Consider the following 21,503-nt stretch of genomic DNA (forward strand, 5'->3'; position numbering starts at 1 on the left):
AATAAATCATAAAAAATCAGCAACGAATAAATAATAATACAATTTAAAATAAATAATATGTTAAAATATAGCTTAAAATTCTTGAACCACACATTTTTTAACAACCTAATTTATAATAAAGATTAAATACCTCAGCATGTTTGTAAGATGATTAATTATATTTTATCAGCTAAGTTTTAAATAATTTTATAATACTTTATTTATTTTGCATTTATTCGATTTATTTAAAGTAAATCATTATTTTTTTAAAAAGTTAAAAAATTTTTAATTACAAAAAATTAGATAGTAATTTATATAATAAAAAATTTATTTTGTAGAAATTTAATTGAAATTTACAATTAAATGAATTTTCTTGATTTATTGCGAAGCAAAACATAAAATAATAGCTTATTTAGTAAATAAAATATAATATTTGATTAACATACTAAGACATTTAAAGTTGAATAAGGATTCGCTGGAAATAGAATACTTTTTGTGTAAAAATTAATAATAATATTGATTTATTATCAATAAGATTTTATTTTTTTATTAGATAATCATTATCGCATAATGATCTGTAAAGTTTCTTAACCAACTATATTACATCAATAAAAAATAAATTCAAGCACATAGAAATTAGGTAAATTATTAACAATGAATGTCTAATTTTTATATCATTTTAAGCTTATAAAAATTTCCTAATGATGGAAGTCAAATTTTAGTAGATGTTGCAAGTTACTTAACTTAGTAAAATTTGAATCTTAAATTAGATTCTTTAGATGTTAAATTCATGTAAGTAAATTTATTATAATATCTTTAAATGTTAATTAGTTTGATTAAATTAAGTTAAATGAATTGGAAAGATAGCCACAGCTAAATAATTTCTGATTTTTTAAAGTTTGTAAATCCAGACATAAACAGGTTGTCTATTGATATTCAGTAATATTTAATACAGTATTTCTGAAAAATTACTCAATTTTGTTTAAATAGATAAAATCTCTTTACTTTAGAAGGATTATCAAGCATTTTAGTGAGATTGTGCATGCTATTTAGTAATTTAAAATAACTAGAGATAAATTTTTAGTAACAAATATATTTTAATAAATAATTTTTTGTTTCAATATTTTAAAACGTTTAACTAAAAGAAACAATTAAATGAAAAATCAAATATCGAATGAGCAAATCTGTAAAAATATTTTTATTATTTAATTCTAATTCAGTTCAACTATAAAAAAAAGGTTTAGGATTACAAAGTGTTTTTAATCTTAAATACTTGACAGATTTAACTCTTGATTTATCGTAGATTATAAATTGTATCACCTATTTATTCTAATTAAATAAAAATTAACTTTAGTTAAAACCACATTTTTTATGAGTTCTTTGAAGGCATTAGAGCTTAATAAAAATTCCAACCAAATTCAACTTTAAAGCGTCTGAAGCTGATCATCAAGTAATTAAATCAATAATTTAAATTTTCTAATTATATTTGCAAACAATTATTACAATTTGCTTTTATTAATCATAAAATAATTAAAAGAAAAATAAATTTGGCTTTAAATGTATTAATTTACTGGTTTTTTTTTGGCTAATCATAAAAAATGCCAAAGAGTCTTTATTTTTAAAGTTAAAACATACATTTAGAGTTATTGATTGAGATGATTTTAAAAATGTGAGCCAAAATATTTTTTTAACATTTGTATAAAAATAAATATTAATAAACAAAATAGTACTAATTATTCTAATATTATTAAAGACACTAAGAAAAAGTACTAGATATATCAAGCTTATCACACATCTTTAAAGGAACATAAAATTTGACCAAATTTTAATTGATTTTAATCAACACGTGCTTTTAAAATACATAATAATTTATGGAAGCTCTTTCCATTTCAAAGCTAATTACTTTTTAGCTTGATGTATCTATGTAAAATACTTATAAAAATAAGATTAAAGATCATAATCTCCTTTTTTTTTATTTAAAGTTTAGCCAATTCTACATTTGAAACTCTTTAATAACCAACAAGGAATTAGTAAAACAAAAATTTTTGAATAAATTAAAATTAAATTTTTCATTTCAAATAGCGAACCTTTTCTTTAAGAGCAAATTCTTAAACTTTTCTCTTATTTAGTATAATGTAAGCATTTGATGGAAATTGATTTTACCTTCAAGTAAATTCTAAAACAATTAAAATAAATATTATTTATTTTATTTTTTATAAATTAAGAAATCACAAGTTTAATGATCAATACATCTTGCTTTTATCAAAAATCTTAAATCAATCTAATCAATTGCACAAAATATCTCTTGATTTTCAGTAAAATTTGTAAGAATACCTTTGTATTTTAATATATTTTAAAAAAAATAATTTAAAACAATAAAAAATTAAGAAAGTAAAAAAACATTATTTATTTAATTAATTATTTATATATTTATTTATTTTATCTTTTGAAAGAAGGTTTTGTGATTTTTTATTTTAAATAATAAATAATATTTAAAATACTAGTTTAAATAGAAGCTATACTTATGAAAGTATCATGTAATTGTAAACTTCTTTGTTGAGTAGGGAAATATTATCTCAAGGTCTTATTTACACTAATCAAGAAACAATTTAAAATAAAAATATGTTATCAAATTAATATTCATTAGAAATATAATAAATTTTAGTAAAATATATTGTTTTTTCAAAGCTTACTGAAAAATACAATTTATTTAATCCAAAATTTGCTTTTTAGGATTTTTATTTTTGATAAAGAAGTAAGCTAGAAATAATTACTGAAAAATAATTAGGTCATTAAATAAATTAAAATAGCACTTTTAATTCAAGCTTTTATTTCATAATATATATTCACTGGCTATTCTTCTTCTAGTAAATAAAATTAAATAAATTTTAAATGCTGTTATTTCTATTTAATTTTTACCTTAAAATTTATTAATTTAAATAAAATAAAAATTTGTAATACTTTTTACAACTTGGCTATTACATACTATATTATCTTAAAAAATAAATTTTAAATATAAAAACTCTGCAACACGAGCTTAAGCTTATCAACAAGAATTTAATATATTCTGAGTTAATAAAATTAAGTATTAAATTAAGAATATTTATAATATTTGTAAGTAATATGTAAGCAAATACAATTTATTAATATAAATTCTTTTTCAATTACTACATAGGTATAATAAAATAAAATATATGATTTTTAAGATTTCTCTTACTGTTTAATCAAATACTAGAAACAAATAAACATTTAATTAATAATTCATGTTCATAATTGTAATAAGTCTTTGTCACAAAGAATTTTTTTTCTTCTACTAATTATTATTATTTAATTTCAAGGATTAATTATTTTTACTTAAAAAACAAATAGCTTACTAGATTATTAATTTTATTTACTATCAATCAATCAGTCAATTAGTTTTATCAATTTTTACTTTGTGTTTATTATTATTTTTTTGAGTTATTAAATGGAATATTTTCTAAATATTTTCTCAAGATAATATGGTATTTCTATAATGATCAAAGAAGAAATAAATATAAAATATTTTTAAAAATGTATTTTTAACTCAAAAATAGTATGCTGATTTTTTGTACTACTTACTATATTTTTAATTACTATTTTATTACAGATTACATAGGTGATGAGTAAATACAGTTTTCTACTTTTTGTTACTAAATTAAATTACAATTAATTTAAAAATTAATGAATTCTGATCCTGTTACAGAGTTGATTAATATTGATATGCTAATTAAGAATAAATTTTCAGTTCAAATTATTTAGGACTGTAAAGCTGAATCCAATTTATTGAAGAAAGTAACTTTGTTTCCATTTTTAATGGAAAATATTTTTTTGTAAAAAAAACTTAAAATAAATATGGTATGAATCAAAAATTATTTTATTTTATTTAAAAAATATTAAGAAATTATATTTTATTTATATTTTTGCCAAACCTATTTTAAAATAAAAATTGCGCATAGTAAAAAATTCTCAATTCATTTAACTTTAATACAGAAAAAAATGTTTGTAAACTTGAAATAAAATTTAGAAAATTGATGAATTAGAAAGTGTGTCAATAAACAAAATTTTCCTCTAAGAATATTAGTCTTTTTCGTCTATAATTCTTAGTATTTTCAAGATTAGATCAATTTAGTAATAAAATAGCAATCAAAAAAATTTTAGTTCAAGAAAAGTGATTGATTAAACAAAAATTTTCTCCTTAATTTACAAAATATAATATCTAAATTTCTTTACTAATTAGTAGGTATTGAAAATATTTATATTTCGTTTAGAGAATGCTATAGATAAATGCTAATTTAATGTAAAATCAAAATAACTTTTGAAGGATTATTTATCTTTGACTCCGCATTTAGTTACCAAGAGTATTAATGCAATTAATTATTCTATCTTTGACATATATAAGTATTGTAAATAAGTATAATTTTTTAACTCACCTTTAATATTAAAAATAATACATTAAAAATATTAATTTCCTTTTAATTTAAAAACAGTTTTTTTATTCACTAAAAATATAAAAAAAATGCATCCAGTGATGAAGTAAGTGATTTTTAAGTTATTTAATAAATAATTTAACATTTAAAATAAAGTTTTAATTATAGTTACTGGATTTATTTATTTATATATATATATTAGTATTAGCTTTTAGTTATTTATTTAGGAGTAGTTTTTTTATTTAATTTTTGGTTTCACTAGGATGGAGTAGTTGGATAAAATTTATTGAAGAATAAGTCTCTGGTCATACAGTATTCTATATTGTCTTAGCAGCTGTATTCGGCTTATATGCTTGACTATTTTCTGAGTTCATTTGTTTGCTATAAAAGCTCATCACATATAGAAAAGCTCCAAATCTATGCGCATACGTCCTCTTTTCCCATCCATGATGGGACTTGATCTGGATAGATATAATGTATATTTGCTGAGCAGTACAAGTCTAAAAAGTCTAAAGACTGCAAAATTATTTTAATATCTTTGACATCTTCATCATAGTTGTTCATAGCTTCTAGTATTTTAATTTATGTATCTATTCTTTGTTCTCCATTATATTGCTTAGTTATTTAGATTAAGCTATTGTAAAATGAAAGAGGAAAATTTTCATTTCTATCTTCGTTAAGTCCTAAAACACTTAGTAAATCGTAGGAAATTCCTATTTACGTGAAATCATTTGATTTGGATTAATAATTTACTCTTTATATTTTATATAAGTAAAAACATTAATTGCTCTTACTATTTTAATTCAGTTTTTAGCAATACTATTTAACTTTTTCTCTAACATTGGAATAAATAGCGTTTGATTAATCCAAAACTTCTTAGTAATAGCTTTCTTCTTTTTAAATTTATTTTTATATACTGTGAAGTCTGCAATACATAGAAGTAACAGTCATTTAATATTTTTACAAAGATTAATAGAGACTTTAATACTAAGGTTCAGGGATTTTACGAAAGTGGTCAATCAAAAATTTAAATGTATATTACTTGTTATCTAATTAGCTGCAAAGATTCATTTCTAGTATTCTTTATGTATTGTTTTTGCAGATAGAGGAAACTCTGTTGATTTCTTGTGAGAGATCATATATTTAATATGGTTCTTAATCTTCATAGTATGTTTCTATTTGTAATTCATTAAAAAGTACTAACTTGTTGGAGACTTGAATATCTGAAACATTAGATGAGACACCAACTAATTTCTTACGTTTCCAATATTTAGATTTTATAAAAATACAATTCATTTTCTGTTCTTTAGGTTTTAATGTTTGATGAACCTTAAAATTTTTAAATGATTATTTGCGACTTTCATGTATATAATGATTCTTTATGTTGGTTTTATTCTTTTAAATTTATTTATTTATCTTTGTTTAATTAGTTTAAGAGCTTAGCTAGCATGATTCTTCTCCTTTAACTTCAGATGTTGTACTAAGTAATTCCATTTTCTAGTAAATTTATTTTAATTTTTAAATGTCAAAAGATTTTTGGTAGTGTTTTTAGTATTTTGATGAATTAATAATTATATTTATATTTTATTTTTTTATTTGAAATTAATTATTTTTTATTAATTATGGATTTATTTTGTTGATATTTTTAGAATATAAAATAAGAAAATTTTGTTATAATTTTGGTTTAATAAGATTAAAATATTGTTAAAAATGGTTTACTGCATAAGAAAAATTTAAGGTAAAGGTAAAGCTTCATTAATTTTTGAATATAAATTTGGTACTAATCCTTTTATAACTTAATTTATTTTGAAATTGACAATCAGCTCTAGAAATTGTAATCTCAATGCCAATATTTATTAAAAAACAAGTAAAATTAGTAAATTTACTTTGTATATAAATTTAGTATAACAAACTAACAACTGAAAGCTGGTTCATTTAATACCATATTTAAAAAAGAAAAATTAAATTAATAATATATGCAATTGTAAAATAAAATATAAATCACCCAATATCACTATAATTTGTAAACTCAAAATCTCCCAGCAAAATAAGAATACATTCATCTATTTTATTAAATATTATTTCTAGTTATTTGTTGTCAGTATTATTTTAAAGTATTAAAGTGACATACATACACATCAGAGCATGCTAAAATATATGTAATCACTCTATAAAATTAAATTATATTAATATAAAATTTTTCTTTCACTCTCATTATTTAATTGCGCTTGTATCTATAACTGTAAATGTAATATAGACTAAATTAATAATTAATGTAAAATAATTTTTATTTTAAGTATTTAAGATATATAATTAATAATTCATTATATTTTTAAGATTAGGTAAACACACATAATACCTTAAGTATTTATTATAAATAACTTAAGGCTTTTAATACGATAAATTGGTTAAGCTTTATAAATAAATGTATTTTTTTAACCCTTGTTATTGAATTTGAATGCTTTATTAGTAAATAAGCAAATAGAACAAATGCACAATATTTTATTTATTTCAAAAAAAAAACTAATTAAAGTATTGTAATATAATTGCTATTCTTTATCTATAATTTAGAAATATTTTTGATAGATGCAACCTAATTTATGAATGGTATTCCTAGACTCGAATCAAACAATCTAATATTAAATCAGAATTTTAAAAATTAAATTAATTTCAGGACTAGCTATTATATCTAAATTAAACGAAAGTCTATAGAATAATAGTAAAATGTAAGTATTTTTCAATAAAATGATTTACTTATCAAATATAAATGATTTAATCGAGATATTTATTTAAAATTACTTGCTAGTATCTCTTACTCTTCACTTTATTTTATCTACCTGTTGTGATTGCTATTTTTTTAAAAAAAGTTTACTCTTTTTATAAAATTTAATCTGTTTGCTTGAATTTCAAAAATAATACTTCGATACTATTACCTAAAGATTGTTCGCCAATTAGTTGACACAAGTTTTATGTCAGAATGTTAAATTTTTTCCTAAATTTTTTTAAATGTAAATGAAAAAACTTTTAAAATGTTAAAATAAAATACATTATTATCAGATAAAATATCTTTAAACAAGTGAGCTCTTTTAAAATCTAACTCAAATTGTTAAAATATTATCCCATTAATTAAATTATAAGTGCGTGTTAACATAGTTTTAAATTATTAGAATTTAAGTCTATCCTCTTGCTATTAATTCACTAAATTAATACTTTCGGAAATTTAGCTCTAATCCTATTAAATATCTTAATTGTACCAGCATCTGATATAGCTCCATATAAAAATATTCACTAATTTAATTTGGATTTCTATTATTTTAGGGAATTAAAATTTTTTTTTATCCTTTAGATTTATTTTGAATAGTACTTACACTATCATTATGTATTATGTGAAGGTTTGTTTTTCAATTTCGTGAGATTTTATAAATAATCCAAAAATCTAAATAACTATTCTTATATCTTCAAATTAAAAATTTAATAAATTTTTCAATTCAGTAAGTAAAAAGTATACTCTTGATATACTAAGATTCAATTTATCTAAGCATGCTAAAGCTCCTAAATATGTTGTAATGTTTTTAATTCTATTTTTGGTAAAGCAAATAAAATTTCTAAATAAAAAACAATTAATTATACTCAAATATGGTATTTTTTATTTACTTAAGGTTAATTTTTAAGTATTTTTGATTTTTTAATTATTCTAGAAAATATTAATTAAAATAATTAAGAATGACTTACCTAATGATCTAAGAAAAGAAAAGAAAAGTAAATATAAATATTAATTCAATTTTTTAATTGATAAATGCTTTTTTTACACAAAATGTAAATAAATCTAGGTTAAAAGATAAAATCAATTTATTCTCTCCCTTCAATAGGCCCAAATTTATAACTCTGATTTTTTATTTTTAAAATTCAATATTTAAAATATAAAATTTAGTTACCTATTATCTATTTTAGTCAATCGTATTTTTCATATAAAGAAGTTACTTTCATTTTAATAGATAACTAATTAAAATAATTGTTTTCTATTTATTTATCTATGATTATATATAAAAAAAAGTAAAGCAGCGTTATAATAAAATTATTTATTTATTTAATTCATATTTTGAATGAGTTTTATACTCAAACACTAATCTAATTGTTATATTCATTTAAATTCTGCTCTTTTCCTCAGCCAAATAGTGAAATTGTAATTTGTTAAAGCGCCTATATTAATTTGTTATTTAAAAACTTTTTTGCACACATTTATTTATTTTTTTCATTAGTAAAGTCAATATACTTTGCTGCTAAAAAAAAATTAGACCATTAATTTAACTTTATATAGAATTTATAATTTGAGTTTTTATTTTATAATTTGTTCTGCTTGTTTGTTGTTTTTTGAGTAAATAAAATTGAACATTTTTAAATTGTGTGATATTTTATTTTTGTTAAATCTTTTTCTTTCGCTAAATTTAAATAAACAAAAATCAAATTCATAATATTGAATTTTCGCTTCTTTATTTATTTTTAAATTAATAATAATATAAATTTTATATAGTAAAAATCTATTACAACATCTTTAACCTTCCAAAAAATTTTTAACATAAAGAGAATTTAAAAATTATTTTTAAACTATGCGTATTCATAGTGATTTTAAGTAATATTTAAAGATCTTACATTCCATTTTTGTAAACTAGATTAGAAGTAGTAAATAAGAAATTTGATAATTAAATCCAAATTGACGTTTAAAATTAATTACAATTTTGAAGTAATAGCAAATCTATCTATAATGAATTTTATTGATTGAGTTGCTTTTTTTTAAAAAAGTTAATTTTTGTTTGTTATAGTAATTGTTATTATAAAATCAAAGAAATAACAAATTTTTTTTCAATTGTAAATTATGTTTTTTTTTTTGATTTTATATATTTGTATATTTTTACAAGATAATATGGTATTTCTTCATTTTTCGAAGATTTAATAAATATTTCCTTCGAACAACAAATTTTCATTATTTTTCTATTTAATTTTCCTTGAAATTTGAATAAAAAAAATTTTAACATTAATTAAAAAGAAAAAAAACATTAAAGAAGCTTGCTCAATAATTTTTAAATTATTTGATTTACAAATTTACTATAAAAATAAATTAGCATTAACTGGAATTATAAGTATATATTATTTATTATTATAATAGTTTATTTATTTATTTATTTATTATTTATTTATTCATATTAGTTTTTTTCTTCATTTTCATTCAAATCAAATTGATGGATAAAATTTACTTAAGAATAAATCTCTAGTCATACAGTATTCTATATTGTATGAGAAGTTGAATTCGGTTTATATGCTTGATTGTTTTCTGAGTTCTTATGCTTTTTGTAGAAGCTCATCGCATATAGAAAAACTCCAAATCTAAGCGCATACATCTTCTTTTCCCATCCAATATGGAATTTTAGAGGGATAAATAAAATGTATATTTGCTGAGCAATACAAATCTAAAAAATCCAAAGATTGTAAAATTATTTTAATGTCATTAACATCTTCTTCATAATTGTTCATAGCTTCCATCAATTTGATTTAGGTATTTATTCTATGCTCTCCATTATACTGCTTAGTTATTTAAATTAAGCTGTTGTATAATTAAAGTGGAAAATTTTCACTTTTGTCTTCGCTAAGTCCTAAAAAATTTAGTAAATCAAAGGAAATGCCTATTTATGTGAGATCGTTGGACTTAGATTAATAATTTACTCTTTATATTTTGTATAAATAAAAAAATTATTTGCTCTTACTGTTTGAATTCAATTTTTAGCAATATTATTTAACTTATTCTTTAACTTCAAAGTAAACAGCGTTTGATTAATCTAAAACTTTTTAGTAAAAGCTTTCTTCTTTTTTAATTTATTTTTATATGTTTTTGAGTCTGTGATACATAGAACTAACAGTTACCTAATACTTTTTCAAAGATTGATATAATCTTTAATATTGAGGTTCAAGGATTTTACGGAAGTGGTCAATCAAAAATTTAAAGACATATTACTTGTTTTGTAACTAGCAGCAGAGATTCAATTCTAGTATTCTTTAAGTATTGTTTTTGCAGATTGAGGAAACTCTGTTGATTTCTTGCTAGAGATCATGTATTTAATATGGTTCTAAATCATCATAATATGCTTCAATTTGCTATTCATTAAAAAGTATTAGTTTGCTCTAAACTTCAATAACCTAGGCATTAGCTGTGATGGCAATATATTTTTTGCGTTTCCAGTATTTAGATTTTATAAAAATGCAATTTATTTTCTGTTCTTTAGGTTTTAATGTTTGATGAACCTTGAAATTTTTAAATGTTTATTTGCGAGTTTCATAGTCAGAATGATTTTTGATGTTGGTTTTATTTTTTTAAATTTATTTATTTATTTTTATCTAAGGAGTTTAAGAGCTTAGCTAGGATGAATCTTCTCCCTTACCCTCTGGTGCTGTACTTAATTATTCCATTTTTTAAAGTTAATATTTGTATTATTTTTTAAATATACTAAGAATTATTTGTTATTTTCTTACTATTTGTTTGAATAAATAATCTTATTTATACTTAATCTTATCTCTAAATTAATGTTTTTTATTAATTATGGAGTTTGTTCTTCTTTGACTTTTTAAAAAATAAACAGATTAATTTTGTTATTATTTTGGTTAATATGTATTTAAAATAGAATTTAAAATCGTATACTATATTTAGAAAAAAAAATAAGGAAAACGATCAGCTTAAATAAGTAATTGATAATAATGCTAGTACTAACCCTACCTATCTTATTTTCAAATTGACAATAAGTTCTAGAAATTTTTATGTCAGATCAGGTCAAATAAAATGAGTAAATTATTTTTTGTATTTAAATTTAGTTTGCATAACAAAATTACAGTATAAAACCCTAATAATTAAAAGATAATTCATTTTATAAAGCATTTTTTTAAAAAAGAATAATTAAATTAATAAAATACCAATTATAATTCTAAATATTAATCAATCAATATCATAAAAATTAGTAAGCTAAAAATTCCCCCCACAAAATTAAAATATACTTATTTTTATAAACATAATTCGAGTTTGCTTATTATCCTAAATTATAATGTATTAAAGTGGCATATATATAGGTAAGTATACTAAAATCAATGTAACATCTAAATAAAATTAATAAAATTTGAAGATCAATAACAAGTATATTTTTGATTTTCCTATTTAATTACACTGAACAACTGTAAATTTTATAAATTTTAAATAAACATTCTATTTTTAATAAATACGAAATTATTTTTTTAATTTTTAATTAGCAATTTAAAATACATAATTAGCTATGCGTTATATTTCTAAGGTTTATTCATATGCTTAAAATATCTTGAGTGTTTATTGCTAATTACTTAAAATTTTTGACGTTACTGACTGATTAAGCTATCTAATCTATTGTGTTTTTATTTATTCTCCTAACTCAATAGGAATTTTACATTAACAAAAAATGAAAAGATATTTGCAATATTTTATTATTAAAAAAATAATTAAAATATTATTTGTTAATTATTGTTCTTATAGTATTATTTTATGAATGTCACAGCTAAGCTAGAATCAAAAATGCTTGCATTGAGTCTGTTCATTTTTATTTAAATAAAAATATTTTATCAGATAAATTTAATTCATATGAAAAATTTAGGAAATAATTTTTGGTTATTTTGTAATAAAATTATTTACACATCAAGATATAAATGCATCAATTATGATTTATTTATTTAAAGGTATTAATTAATATCTCTTACACTTCGCTTCATCTAATATTCATTAATGCTAGTTTTTAAAAAATCTTACTCTATGTTGTAAAAATTAATCTATTTATTTGAATTTCAAAAATAGAACTTCTATATTATTTCCTAAAGACAGACTTTCAATAACTCGATACAAATTATTAAAGGAATCAGTGTTAACAAATGTTAAATCTTTTCTTTTAGTTTTATAAGTATAAATTTAATTATAATTAAATTACTATAATAAAATACTCAATTGTTATGAAAAGCCTCTTTATATTTATATGAGTGAGCTCTTTTAAAATCTAACTCAAGTTATTGAAATATTTTCCAGTTAGTTATACCATAGATGTGAGTTCAAATGGCATTTAATTATTATTTTTTAATCTATGTAATCACTTAAAGCACTAAATTAATACTTTTGGAAATGTAGCTCTAATTCCTCTAAATTACTTAACTACGCAAATGTCTCATTTCGCCCCATATAAAAATCTTCACTAATTTGATTTAAATGTCTATCATATTTGTGAATTAATAATATTTTTTATATTTTAGCTTTATTATGAATAATGCTTACACTATCTTTAGGTGGAGGCTTTTCAGTTTCGTGAAATTTTTTAGAGAATGTAAAGACCTAAATGATTCTTCTTTACATCTTCTAATCAAAAAATTCATAAATTATTAATCCAGTAAGTAAAAAGTGTACTTACTATATATTATACTAAGATTCAATTTTTCTAAGCTTATTTAAGATTATAAAGTTTTTCTAATGTTTATAATCCCATTCTTGCTAAAGCAAATAAAATATCTAAATAAAAAAACAATTACTTATTTATAAAATTGACATTTTTATTTACTTAAGATTAATTTTTAAGTATTTTGGCTTTTTTAATGATTCTACAAAATTATATAAAATAGTTAAGAATGAATCTAGCGGAATCTAGGAAAAGCAACATTAAATATATTAATTCAATTTTTTTAATTGATAAATGCTTTTTTTTTTATTCAAATTGTAAATAAATCAAGGCTAAAACATAAAATAATTTATTCACTCCCTAAATTGGTTCATTTTTATTTTCCTAATTTTTTATTTGTTTTGAATATCAATTTTTTTCAATAAAAGATTTAGCTACTAGGTATTTTCGATTTATTCAATCTTATTTTTCAGATAAAAGAAGTTACTCTCTTGTTAATGAAAACTAATTAAAATAATAACTTTCTATTAATTTTACATATGATTAGATTTTAAACAAAAATATAACAGCGTTATAATATATTGATTTATTTAATTCATATAACTAATTATTTTAAATGATACATAGCTTCTAATTAACTAAATTTCTTATTCAAAATTTTGGTAACATAATTTTTTTAGGAAAAATTTCAATAGATTTTATGTTGGTTGTGTTAATAATATATATTTAATAAATAATAATAATTTATTTTTTTAAATTAGTTGCTAATTTAGACTTTAATGAAGTTTAGCTAGCTCAATTTAGTGCTAGCATACTAAATACTCTGTTTAGAATAAAATAATTGGAAATTAGGTTTTATTCCAATTTTTTGCATAATTAAAAAACATTTAACTTGTCTGCTAAGATAAACTTTAATGTGTTGTTAAATTTAGAAAGAAATATTATCCTTATCATTCATTATATTTGTCTAAATTAATTTTAATTTCCATCTAATTTTGTATTTCTTAATTTTGCAATTTGTTCTTATAGGATACTTAATAGACCATTCATTTTATAAATTCTTTTATATTTCATATGTTATCATTCTTCTGGCTCTTGATTTATTCGATTATCAACTGTTGTAGATAGTATTGGATATCATTTTGAGTGAGTTATACACTCAAACACTAATCGAATTTGTGTATTTGTTTGCTCTTTACCAAAGCCGAGTAGCAAAATTGTAATTTGAAGTAGCTAGCGTTAAATTAATTTTATTTAAAAAAAAATTTTTTTTCATACATTTTATGATTTTTATTTGTTCATATGTAAGGCAAATATAGTTTGCTGAAAAATAATTAGATCATTAAATTAAATTTAAATAAGATTTTTAATTTGATTTATTATTAGATAATTTGTTCTATTTGTTGTTTTTTGGAGTAAATAAAATTGTATATTTTTTAAATTATGTGATATTTTATTTTTGTGAAATATTATTCATTCAATCTTAATTAAAGTAAATATAACTCAAATTCATAATACTTAATTTTTGCATCTTTATTTTCTTTTAAATTTAAAAATTATAAACTAAAAATCTACTATATGAGCTTAAACCTTCCAAAAATTCATTAAAATCTTGAAAATATTAATAAATTTTTTTAAATTAATATTATTCATAGTATTTTATAGTAATATGTAAAGATCTTACAGTACATTTTTTTTAAACTTAATTAGAAGTGCTAATTAAGAAATATAATTAAATATTAGTTGGTATTTTAAGACTTTTTGATATTCAATCAAATAAATTCTTTTATAAATAGTTAAATCGCAATTAACGCTTATAATTAATTGTATTTTACAAGTATAAAAAGTCTATCCTTAATCAATTTTTATTATTGATTTGTTTTTTTTAAAAAAAGTTAATATTTTGTTTGTTATAGTTATTACTATTGTCATAACAAAAAATTTTTATTTTCCTTAAATTTTTATTAATTAAATTACAATTTATTTTAAGTCAACTCTTATTATTTATTATCTATTTTTTGACTTTAAAAAATTGAATATTTGAAAATATTTTTTACAAGATAATATGGTATTTCTGCAATTTTCTAAGATAAAAAAAATGCAGAATATCAAAAAAATATATGTTTTAAACTCAAATGAAGCAGGTTGAATTTGTAAATATGTTATGATGATTTTTTTTACTATTTTATTATAGATTACTTTCTTAATATCTATCTAAGTTTCTATTTTTTTTCAAGATTAAATTACAATCAGTTAACAATAGATAAATAATCTAATTAAAATTGATGAATTCTGATTGCATCACTGAGTTATTCTTTATTGAGTTGCTAATAAAGAATTAATTTTAATAAAGCTAAAATTCAGATTTTTTAGAAGTGTTAAACTAAATCAAATTTTATTGAATAAGAAAATTCTGTTTCCATTTTTATGAAAAATATTTATCTATAAAGAAAGGCTTAAAATAATTTTGACTGTAAGCTAGAAATTATTTTATTTTAAATTAAAATTAAATGAAGATCATATTTTATTTATTTATATTGATACCAAACCTTTTTAAAATAAAAATTGTTTATAATTTAAATTTTTTATTTCTCGAAACTTTGGTAGAGTAAAATGAAAATGTTAAAAATGAAGTAAAATTTTAGATAATAGATGAATTCCAAAAATTTACAGCAAAAAATTTGTTTCCATAAAGTACTTGATTCATTAAAATGTTTAATTATCAATATTTTCAAGATAAAGTCAATTTAACAATTAAAATATAAATGACGAATTTAAATTACAATAAGGTGATTGATTTAAATAAAAATTTTTCTCTTAATTTACACTATTTTATATATAAATTTCCTTAATTTTTAGGAGGTTTTAAAACCTTTACTTAAAATAATGAATGCTTTAAATACGTGATTAAATTAGGTATTATTAGAACAACAAATTTAATACTTATTTCCTTCTAGTAATACATTTTTATTATTTTTCTTTAAATTTTCCTTGAAATTTGAAAGAAAAATAATTTTCATTTTTAAAGAAGTTAAATATAAAGGAAGCTCATTCAATTATTTTTAAGATATTTATTTGATTAGTAATTTAACAATAAAAATAAACTAGTATTAGTGGAATTATATGTATATATTATTATTAGTTCAGGTTTGTTTATTTATTTATTTCATATTAGTTTGTTTTTATTTATTTATTTTTCTTTTTCATTCAAATTAAATTGATGGATAAAATTTATTTAAGAATAAGTCTCTAGTCATACAGTACTCTATATTGTCTGAGGAGTTGTATTCGGTTTATATGCTTGATTGTTTTCTGAGTTTTTATGTTTATTGTAAAATATCATCGCTTATGGAAAAACTCCATATCTAAGCGCATATATCTTCTTTTCCCATCCAAGATGGAATTTTAGAGGGATAAATAAAATGTATATTTGCTGAGCAATACAAATCTAAAAAATCTAAAGATTGTAAAATAATTTAAATGTCATTAACATCTTCATCATAATTGTTCATAGCTTCCATTAATTTGATTTAGGTATTTATTCTTTGCTCTCCATTATACTGCTTAGTTATTTAAATTAATCTATTATAATATTAAAGTGGAAAATTTTAACATTTATCCTCACTATTTGCTAAAACATTTAGTAAATCATAGGAAATGCCTATCTATGTGAGATCGTTTGACTTAGATTAATAATTAACTCTTTATATTTTGTATAAATAAAATAATTTTTTGCTCTTATTGTTTGAATTCAATTTTTAGCAATATTATTTAACTTATTCTTTAACATCGAAGTAAACAGCACTTGATGAATCCAATACTTTTTAGTAATAGCTTTCTTCTTTTTAAATTTATTTTGATATGCTATTGAGTCTGCAATACATAGAACTAACAGTAATCTAATACTTTTACAAAAATTGATGCAATCTTTGATATTGAGGTTCAAGGAATTTACTGAAGTGGTCAAGCAAAAATTTAAAAGTATATAACTTGTTTTGTAACTAGCAGCAGAGATTCAATTCTAATATTCTTTATGTATTATTTTTACAGATAGAGGATACTCTGTTGATTTCTTGTGAGAGATCATGTATTTATTATGGTTCTAAATCATCATAATATGCTTCGATTTGCTATTCATTAAAAAGTACCAGTCTGTTCGAAATTTCAATAGCCGAGGCATTAGCTGAGGTAGCAATAAATTTCTTGCGTTTCCAGTATTTAGATTTCATAAAAATTCCATTTATTTTCTGTTCTTTGGGTATTAATGTTTGATGAACCTTGAAATTTTTTAATGTTGATTTGCGAGTTCCATAGTCAGAATGATTTTTTATGTTGGTTTTATTCTTTTGAATTTATTTATTTATTTTTATCTAAGGAGTTTAAGAGCTTAGCTAGAATGAGTCTTCTCTTTTAACCTCTGATGATGTGCTTAGTTATTCCATTTTTTAAAGTTAATATTTATATTATTTTTTAAATATACTATGAATTATTGGTTATTGTCTTAATATTTATTTGAATAAATAATCTTACTTATACTTATTCTTATCTCTAAATTGATGTTTTTTATTAATTATGGAATTTGGTTTTCATCGACTTTTTAAATAATAAAAAAGGTGAATTCTGTTATAATCTTAGTTAAAATGTATTAAATTAATATTTAAAATTATTTGCTATTATTAGAAAAAAATTAAGGTAAATGATAAACTTAATTGAGAAATTGACAATAAAATTAGTACTAGCCCAATCAAATTTTATTTAGAAATTGACAACCAGTTCTAGAAATTGTAATGTCAAATCAGGTCAATTTTTAAAAAAATAAGTAAAATGAGTTTATTATTTTTTAGTATGTATTAGAAAATTACAGTTTAAAACCCTAATAATTAAAAGCTGGTTCACTAATATAACATTTTAAAAAAAAGCTAATTCAATTAATAAAATATGTAAATGCTACTTAAAATATTAATCAATCAATATCATCAAAGTTAGTAAGCTGAAAATCCCCCCAAAAAATTAAAATATACTTACTTTTTTTAATATAATTTGAGTTTACTTTTTATCCTTAATTATAAAGTATTAAAGTGACATATATATAAGCAAGTATACTAAAATCAATGTAACATCTAAATAAAATTAATAAAATTAAAAACTAACATTAATAATAAGTGTATTTTTGATTTTCTTATTTAATTGCGCTGATCGAACAACTGTAAACTTTATAAATTATAAACAAAAAGTCTATTTTTAATAAATACTAAATTATTTTTTTACTGTTTAATTAGCAATTTAAAATACATAATTAGCTATGCGTTTAATTTCTAAGGTTTTTTCATGTATGCAGAATATCTTGAGTGTTTATTAAGAATTACTTAAGATTTTTCACGCTACTAACTGATTAAGCTATCTAATCTATCGTGTTTTTATTTATTCTCCTAATTCAATAGGAATTTTACATTATCAAAAATGAAAAGATATTTACAATATTTTATTTTTAAAAAAATAATTAAAGTGTTATTTGTTAATTACTGTTCTTCTAGTATTATTTTATGAATATTTTTGATAGATACTACCTAATTTATGAATGGCACAGCTAAGCTAGAATCAAAAATGCTTACATTGAATCTGTTCATTTTTATTTAAATAAAAATATTTTATAAGATAAATTTAATTCAAAGGAACAATTTAGGAAATAATATTTGGCCTTTTTGAAATAAAATTATTTACACATCAAGATATAAATGCTTCAGTTATGACATTTATTTAAAGGTATTAATTAATGTTTCTTACACTTCGCTTTATTTCATCTGTTCGTCATGAATGCTAGTTTTTTAAAAAAATCTGACACTATATCCAAAATCAAATTAATCTATTTACTTGAATTTCAAAAATAGAACTTCTATATTATTTCCTAAAGATTAACCCCCAATAACTCGACACAAATTTTTAAAGGAATCAGCGTTAACAAATGTTAAATCTTTTCTTTAAGTTTTATAAGTATAAATTTAATCATATTTAAATTACTATTATAAAATACTCAATTATTATAAAAAGTCTCTTTAGCTGAGTCAGCTCTTTTAAAATCTAACTCAAGTTATTGAAATACTCTCCAGTTAGTTAAACCATAGGTGTGAGTTCACATGGTTTTTAAATATTATTTTTTAAATCTATGTAATCACTTAATGCACTAAATTAATACTTTTAGAAATTTAGCTCTAATTCCTCTAAATTACTTAACTGTGCCAATGTCTCATTTAGCTCCATATAAAAATATTCACTGATTTGATTTGAGCTTCTATTATTTTCACATATTTAAAGTTTTTTAAAAATCTTCTACTTATCTTAAAAAATGCTTACACTATTCTTAAGCGAAGACTTTTCAATTTCGTGAGATTTTTTAAAGAATGCAAAGATCTGAATGATTCTTCTTTATATCCTCTAATTAAAAATTTTATTAATTTTTCGATCCAGTATGAAAAAATATACTTACGATATACTTAGATTCAATTTTTCTAATCTTATTAAAGTTCCTAAAGATGTTGTAATATTTTTAATCCCCTTTTAGCTAAAGCAAGCAAAGTCTCTAAATAAAAAAAATCAAATTAAATTTATACAAGAATGACGTTTTTTATTTACTTGAGGTTAATTTTTAAGTATTTTAGCTTTTTTAGCTATTCTAAACTATTGCTTAAATTAGCTAAGAATGATTCAGTGATGATCTAAGTAAAGTAACTATTAATATTAATTCATTAATTGATAAATGATATGTATACACAAATTGTAAATAAAAGATAAATTAATTTTATTAACTCCCCTTAATATGTGCATATTTCTAAATCTAGTTCTTTAAGATTTTTTAAATCTCCAATACTTTTAGATAAAAGTTTTAACTGCTAAGTATTTTCAATTGTATCAGTCCTAATTTTTTATAAAAAAGAAGCTATTTGGTTATTACAAATTAAATGAAAAAAAAAATTTACTGAATTGAGATGCTGCATTTCAATAAATTGGTGTTTTTTTGCAAAGCTTTTTGCATCTAATTAAAATAATCACTTTTTATCACTATATTTTACCTATTATTAGATTTTAAATGAAATAAAATATTATTGTAATAAATTAATTTACCTGATTGATATTACTAATTATTTTAAATTATCCATAGTTTCTAATTAATTAAGTTATTCATACAAAGTTTAATCGAAGTATGGGTTATCACTAGTGCATAAAAAATTTTAAATAAGCTTAATAATTAATTCTTTATAAAAATTATTTTACTTTATTTTTATCTCAAATTTAACTTAATTTTAATTCTATGCTGATGTTTATTTATTACCATTATACCTATTTTATTTATTATTTACATTTTTGCTAATTAATTATGTATTTTACTAATTTAACTACTTATTCTACACTTTAACTAAGTTAAACTAGCTCAATTTAGTGCTGGCTTGCTAAATACTCTATTTATGGTTTTCAATAATATCATTATAATTGGAGATTCGGTTTGATTCCAATTTTTTGCATAAATCTAAAAATATTTAACTTGTCTGCTGAGATATGCTTTCTAATTCTTTAATGCATTATTAAATTTAGAAAGAAATATTCTCCTTATCTTCTTATTTTGATGATTAATTTTCGTTTTCATTTTCGATTTCCATCTAATTTTGTTTATGTTCATTTTGAATTGAATAAGTAAAAAGCTTAGCAATCTCATTTAAAGAAACATGATCTATTTCGCCATTTTAATACTATTTAAGCTATATATAAAAGCTCTGAATTAATTTTTGTTAGTCTTAGGTGTTAGAATTTTCATTTTAAAGTAATTGCTCTATTAATGCTTTTTTACATGATCTAGCTGCTTGAGAAAAGCCCTCGATTATTTTTTCTATCTTAGATTCTATTTAATCGGGCTGAATAGAATTTATATTTTCTTCCCTTAGAATAGTTTGGTCTTATTACAAAAAGCACTTCTTCAATTATTCTACATCTAATAATTCTGAAATATCATATACTTTATCAATATGATCTAAATGTTTGTGACCTCTAACCGCACATCTTAAACAGATAATTCTGCTTTCCTACTAACATTACCCATAAAGACAAACTAGGCACATCATTCTATCATTATGGATAGAGCAAAAAGATGATTAATTCATAGATTTTTACTATTAGCCTAAATTCAAATTTTAACCCTTTAATATCAAAATTAGTATAATAGATGAAAATGATATTTCTGGAGTAATCTGTCTTATTCTAAAAATAATGAAATTTTTCCCGCAAAATTCTCACAATTACAACTTTAACATTGATTCAAATAAATAACATTAATTTTCAAAATCAGAAAATATGTATGCTAGCAAAATTAGCAATATCTAATTTATATAGCTTGACTACATATAATTTAAACTATTCTATAATATATAATTAATTGATTATACATAATTCAAATATTTTAAATTAAAAAATTATTTTAAGTAAATGATATTAATTGAAAAAAAAATCAATACAAGTTTAGAAATATTTTTTTTGAATTGATAATTTAATTTGTTTTTTTTCTAATTTTTACAAATAAATCAAATAATTAATAAGAGTAATGTTATAGAAGTTTAATTTAAAGAAATAAAATTTAATTTATTTC

General features: G+C 20.1%; 5 protein-coding genes across 5 annotated transcripts; 1 reads left to right on the top strand and 4 right to left on the bottom strand. All coding sequences in view use genetic code 6, as the record gives it.

Moving 5' to 3' along the window:
* Positions 1 to 637: 637 nt before the first annotated feature.
* On the top strand, positions 638 to 2,727 carry TTHERM_000420499 (hypothetical protein; the record flags this gene model as incomplete). The annotated part of the gene is made up of 11 exons (XM_012799365.1): positions 638 to 771; positions 826 to 918; positions 970 to 1,062; positions 1,125 to 1,165; positions 1,218 to 1,278; positions 1,334 to 1,429; positions 1,733 to 1,903; positions 1,962 to 2,009; positions 2,062 to 2,148; positions 2,205 to 2,303; positions 2,484 to 2,727. 11 exons carry the CDS (start codon positions 638 to 640, stop codon positions 2,725 to 2,727), a joined length of 1,167 nt encoding a protein of 388 aa, XP_012654819.1.
* Positions 2,728 to 4,682: 1,955 nt separating this feature from the next.
* TTHERM_00420500 (hypothetical protein) lies at positions 4,683 to 5,921 on the bottom strand (the record flags this gene model as incomplete). The annotated part of the gene is made up of 1 exon (XM_001033305.3): positions 4,683 to 5,921. The coding sequence occupies one exon, from the start codon at positions 5,919 to 5,921 to the stop codon at positions 4,683 to 4,685; it is 1,239 nt and encodes a 412-aa protein (XP_001033305.1).
* A 3,735-nt stretch (positions 5,922 to 9,656) lies between these two features.
* Positions 9,657 to 10,886, bottom strand: TTHERM_00420510 (hypothetical protein; the record flags this gene model as incomplete). Its single annotated transcript, XM_001033306.1, has 1 exon — positions 9,657 to 10,886. One exon carries the CDS (start codon positions 10,884 to 10,886, stop codon positions 9,657 to 9,659), a length of 1,230 nt encoding a protein of 409 aa, XP_001033306.1.
* Positions 10,887 to 16,074: 5,188 nt separating this feature from the next.
* Positions 16,075 to 17,313, bottom strand: TTHERM_00420530 (hypothetical protein; the record flags this gene model as incomplete). The annotated part of the gene is made up of 1 exon (XM_001033308.1): positions 16,075 to 17,313. The coding sequence occupies one exon, from the start codon at positions 17,311 to 17,313 to the stop codon at positions 16,075 to 16,077; it is 1,239 nt and encodes a 412-aa protein (XP_001033308.1).
* Positions 17,314 to 17,979: 666 nt separating this feature from the next.
* TTHERM_00420540 (hypothetical protein) lies at positions 17,980 to 21,021 on the bottom strand (the record flags this gene model as incomplete). Its single annotated transcript, XM_001033309.2, has 12 exons — positions 17,980 to 18,490; positions 18,593 to 18,688; positions 18,743 to 18,847; positions 18,903 to 19,160; positions 19,223 to 19,303; positions 19,356 to 19,448; positions 19,502 to 19,597; positions 19,676 to 19,783; positions 19,846 to 19,938; positions 19,991 to 20,080; positions 20,141 to 20,206; positions 20,267 to 21,021. The coding sequence occupies 12 exons, from the start codon at positions 21,019 to 21,021 to the stop codon at positions 17,980 to 17,982; spliced, it is 2,352 nt and encodes a 783-aa protein (XP_001033309.2).
* Between the last annotated feature and the right edge of the window lie 482 nt (positions 21,022 to 21,503).

Source organism: Tetrahymena thermophila (assembly GCF_000189635.1).
Source record: "Tetrahymena thermophila SB210 genomic scaffold scf_8254475, whole genome shotgun sequence".
Lineage (NCBI taxonomy): Eukaryota > Ciliophora > Oligohymenophorea > Hymenostomatida > Tetrahymenidae > Tetrahymena > Tetrahymena thermophila.